Raw genomic sequence first — 5000 nt, 5'->3', positions numbered from 1 at the left:
AAATAGGACATTCGTTTAGTTTTAGAAGCATTGCTCTAGGCATTAAAAGTGGTCTTTAAAGTGCCTCGGCGCTTTACCATTTTATGGTAAATGTTATCATTTCATAAGGGATTTTTCTTTTCTATTCAGTTTGTCTGTAACTGCAGCAGAATTAAGTTTGGTTGGAAAACCAATCCGTCTTACAGGTTCATAGCTTATACCTTATGTAGCAACTTGGAAGAAATGGGGAGGTTGTCAGTCTGTAGCTTGGTAATACATACTTTTTTTTTTCTTGCCAGCAACTGATTGGGACCTCGAATGACTACAAATTAGTTTAGTGATGGGGCAACTGTCACAGATATCTTTGAATCAGTTGAAAATGAACAAGGTTGACAGGAACGTGAGAGTCTAATGAGTCCTTCAAATGGCTGATTTGCACTCAGTGGACAACTAGACAATACGCAGTATGAATTATTGGAAATCAATACTTTGCTATGGAATTTCATTATGCTCCAATGCCTTCAGTTCATAGTATTTTATATTTTGATGGATTATCTGAAGCAAATGATCATCTAAGACACAGGGATTGATAAAACTCCCTTGTACAGTTTTAAATGTTGCTTTTGACTTATTTTTGTGAAGTAGAAATATTGATCTATTTTCATGTACAATCTTAGTCTATTTTAGAGTGGTAGATAAAATCAGTACTTTTAAATAAAATGTCCTGCAGATTTTTTTTTTTTTGTATTACTGTTTGGTTCCTAATCCATCATCTTTTGATGTTTTAGGAGACACAGAAAAGGGTCAAGCAAATCGAACCACTAAGAACAAGGACGCCCATGTCTGTGGCAGGTGCTGTGCTGAGTTCTTTGAATTATCAGATCTCCTGCAACACAAGAAGAATTGTACTAAAAATCAATTAGTTTTAATTGTGAATGAAAATCCAGCTTCTCCTTCTGAAACCTTCCCTCCTAGTTCCCCTTCTGATAATCCTGATGAACAGATGAATGACACAGTTAATAACGCAGATCAAGTAGACTGCAGTGACCTTTCAGAGCATAACAAACTTGACAGGGAAGAATCCATGGATGTGGAGGCTTCCAGCATTAACAATAGCAGTAGCAGTTCCAAGAGTGTCAACAATAGTATTACAAGCAGTAACAGCTCCACAATGGGTACCTCAGCTGCAACAACCTCTCTACCTCACATAGGGGATCTGACAACATTAGGCAACTTTTCAGTGATAAATAGTAATGTAATAATTGAAAACCTTCAGAGTACTAAAGTGGCAGTAGCACAGTTCTCACAAGAAGCAAGATGTAATGGTGCATCAAACAGTAAGCTGGCTGTACCTGCCCTGATGGAGCAACTGTTAGCATTACAGCAGCAGCAGATCCACCAGTTGCAACTGATTGAACAAATTCGTCACCAAATATTATTGTTGGCTTCCCAAAATACAGACATGCCAACATCTTCTAGCCCTTCTCAAGGTACTTTACGAACATCTGCCAACCCCTTGTCCACATTAAGTTCCCATTTATCCCAGCAGCTGGCTGCAGCAGCTGGATTAGCACAAAGCCTTGCTAGTCAATCTGCCAGCATCAGTGGTGTGAAACAGCTACCCCCTATACAGCTACCTCAGAGCAACCCTGGCAACACTCTAATTCCATCCAGTAGTGGCTCTTCTCCAAATATTAACATATTGGCAGCAGCAGTTACAACACCGTCCTCAGAAAAAGTGGCTTCAAGTATTGGTGGCTCACAGCTCAGCAACCCACCAGTATCAGCATCATCTTCACCAGCTTTTGCAATAAGCAGTTTATTAAGTCCTGCATCTAATCCACTTCTACCTCAGCCCACCCCTAGTAACTCTGTTTTCTCCAATCCCTTGTCCAATATTGGAACACCTGCAGAGGATTTAAACTCCTTGACTGCCTTGGCACAGCAAAGAAAAAGCAAGCCACCAAATGTAACTGCTTTTGAAGCAAAAAGTAATTCAGATGAGGCATTCTTTAAGCATAAATGCAGGTTCTGTGCTAAAGTGTTTGGGAGTGACAGTGCCTTGCAGATTCACTTACGCTCTCACACTGGTGAGAGGCCATTTAAATGCAACATATGTGGAAATAGGTTCTCCACAAAGGGAAACTTAAAAGTCCACTTTCAGCGTCATAAAGAAAAATACCCTCATATTCAAATGAATCCGTACCCGGTGCCAGAGCATTTGGACAATATTCCTACAAGCACGGGTATTCCTTATGGGATGTCTATACCGCCAGAGAAACCTGTCACGAGCTGGCTCGACAGCAAGCCAGTCCTCTCTACCCTGACGACTTCTGTTGGCCTGCCACTCCCACCAACGATTCCAAGCTTGACCCCATTCATCAAAACTGAGGAGCCTCAGCCGATTCCCATTAGCCATCCTTCCGCTAGCCCTCCCTGCTCTGTCAAGAGTGACTCGGGAACAGCTGATCCCACATCAAAAATTTCCAATGGACTTTCTGATGAGGTAGAGGCTGGTGCTTTGCCTACCTCAAATGGCAAAATGGAAGAAAACTCTCAAAACACAAGCGCCATCACTAATGTGAGCAGCTCCGTGAGCTCACCGGCAGCAGACTTGGGCTCCAGCGGTGTCACCGCTTTTACAAATCCACTGATGCCTCTAATGTCAGAGCAATTTAAGGCAAAGTTTCCATTTGGAGGACTATTGGATTCAACGCCAGCATCTGAAACGTCAAAATTGCAGCAACTGGTAGAAAACATTGACAAAAAGGCAACCGATCCTAATGAGTGTATCATTTGCCACCGAGTTCTCAGTTGCCAGAGTGCACTGAAAATGCATTATCGCACACATACCGGTGAGAGGCCATTTAAATGTAAAATCTGTGGTCGCGCTTTCACTACTAAAGGCAACTTAAAGACTCATTACAGTGTCCACCGTGCCATGCCCCCGCTGAGAGTACAACATTCATGCCCGATCTGCCAGAAAAAATTCACCAACGCCGTTGTGCTACAGCAGCATATCCGAATGCACATGGGAGGGCAGATCCCCAACACCCCAGTCACGGAAAACTATCCTGAGTCAATGGAATCAGATACGGGATCTTTTGATGATAAGAATTTTGATGATATAGACAACTTCTCAGATGAGAACATGGAAGACTGTCCTGACAGCAGTGTGCCAGATACACCTAAATCTGTGGATGCATCACAAGACAGCTTGTCTTCTTCCCCTCTGCCCCTGGAAATGTCAAGTATTGCTGCTTTGGAAAATCAGATGAAGATGATCAATGCAGGACTTGCTGAACAACTTCAGGCAAGCTTAAAGTCGGTTGAAAATGGGTCAGTGGAAGGGGATGTTTTGACTAACGATTCGTCATCTGTCGGTGGTGATATGGAAAGCCAAAGTGCTGGAAGTCCTGCTGTCTCAGAGTCTACCTCTTCCATGCAGGCCTTGTCCCCATCCAACAGCACTAATGATTACCACAAGTCACCAAGTATCGAAGAGAAACCAGTAAGAGCTTTACCAAGTGAGTTTGCCAACGGTTTGTCTCCAACCCCTGCTAACAGTGGTGCTTTGGACTTGACGTCTAGTAACACTGATAAAATGATTAAAGAAGAGTCTCTGAGTATGCTCTTTCCTTTCAGAGATAGAGGTAAATTTAAAAACACCGCGTGTGACATTTGTGGCAAAACATTTGCTTGTCAGAGTGCCTTGGACATTCATTACAGAAGTCATACCAAAGAGAGACCATTTATTTGCACAGTTTGCAATCGTGGCTTTTCCACAAAGGGTAATTTGAAGCAGCATATGTTGACACATCAAATGCGAGATCTACCATCACAACTTTTTGAGCCCAGTTCCAGTATCGGCCCTAATCAGAACTCTTCGGTTATGCCCACTAATTCACTGTCATCGCTTATAAAGACTGAGGTTAACGGCTTTGTGCACAGCTCTCCTCAGGATAGCAAAGAAGCACCCTCTGGTCTAGTTGCTTCGGGGCCGCTGTCCTCCTCTGCCACATCCCCTGTCCTGCTCCCTGCTCTCCCCAGAAGAACCCCCAAACAGCACTACTGCAACACGTGTGGGAAAACATTTTCTTCCTCCAGTGCTCTGCAGATCCACGAAAGGACACACACTGGTGAGAAACCTTTTGCCTGCACTATATGTGGAAGAGCATTCACAACAAAAGGCAATCTGAAGGTACTTTTTCCTCTTGCTATTCTTAGGTTTCATCTTCTCCTTGCTAGGGGGTTTTAATTTTTTACATCTGTTAATGTTGCAAGCAGTTGTACCTTTGGGTATCTGTGGTGTGACAAATGGTGTGTTTAGTCAGCTCTGGTAGACCTAGATGGCCTTTTGTTGAGTGGTCATGTTGGCAGCCGGTCTGAAGTGTGACCTGTTTTTGATGGTTAATTAAAATTCATCTACCAGCAAAGACTGTCTATGTAGAGTGTGAAACGGAACAGCACAATGATGGTAAGGAGCATTAATTAACAGAGAAATGCATTTTGTAACTCACGCACCTCTTTAAGAAGTGAAAGGCTCTTGAATGTGCTGTTTTTCATAACTATCGTGTAAGATGATGAGTGTTTAAAAAAACTATTAACATAATTCTGGAACTAATGGGCATTACTTTAATTGATTATATAACTAACATTTCCTACTGATATGTGTTTGAAAAAGCAAATATACTTAAGTTTTAGAACACCAGTTGAGCACTTTACTGTGTACATTTTTCTGTTGACAGAGTATTTCTCTAGAGGTTGCTGCCAGTAATGTGAGATGAATAATTACTTTCAGGCCATTCTGTCTATACACGAGGCTCTCCGATGAGCAATCAGTAAAGGATACTTTCTGCCTGTCTGAAAAGGACGTTTATAGGGTAAAGGGTGTCAAATATAATACTTACCATTGCAATGAAAGTGGACATAGCAATTCTAGCCCTGAAAGCAGCTATCTGCAATTGACAGAATAACATGAAGTCATTATAAACTAAATACATGTAATAAAAAAAAAAAAG

The 5000-nt window shown here is 42.0% G+C and overlaps 1 protein-coding gene across 2 annotated transcripts in view; it reads left to right on the top strand.

The window, feature by feature from the left end:
* The window catches only part of SALL1 (spalt-like transcription factor 1), a 15154-nt gene that overhangs the window by 8398 nt on the left and 1756 nt on the right, over window positions 1-5000 (top strand). For both annotated transcript variants that reach the window (XM_009320783.1, XM_009320784.1), the window contains one exon: window positions 768-4180. In XM_009320783.1, the coding sequence (XP_009319058.1) occupies window positions 768-4180 (3413 nt within the window). The remainder of the gene's footprint in view (window positions 1-767; window positions 4181-5000) is intronic.

Source organism: Pygoscelis adeliae, unplaced genomic scaffold, assembly GCF_000699105.1.
Source record: "Pygoscelis adeliae isolate BGI_AS28 unplaced genomic scaffold, ASM69910v1 Scaffold63, whole genome shotgun sequence".
Classification (NCBI taxonomy): Eukaryota; Metazoa; Chordata; class Aves; order Sphenisciformes; family Spheniscidae; genus Pygoscelis; species Pygoscelis adeliae.
The sequence above is the reverse complement of the archived record's forward strand: the minus strand, read 5'-3'. Positions and strand labels throughout refer to the sequence as shown.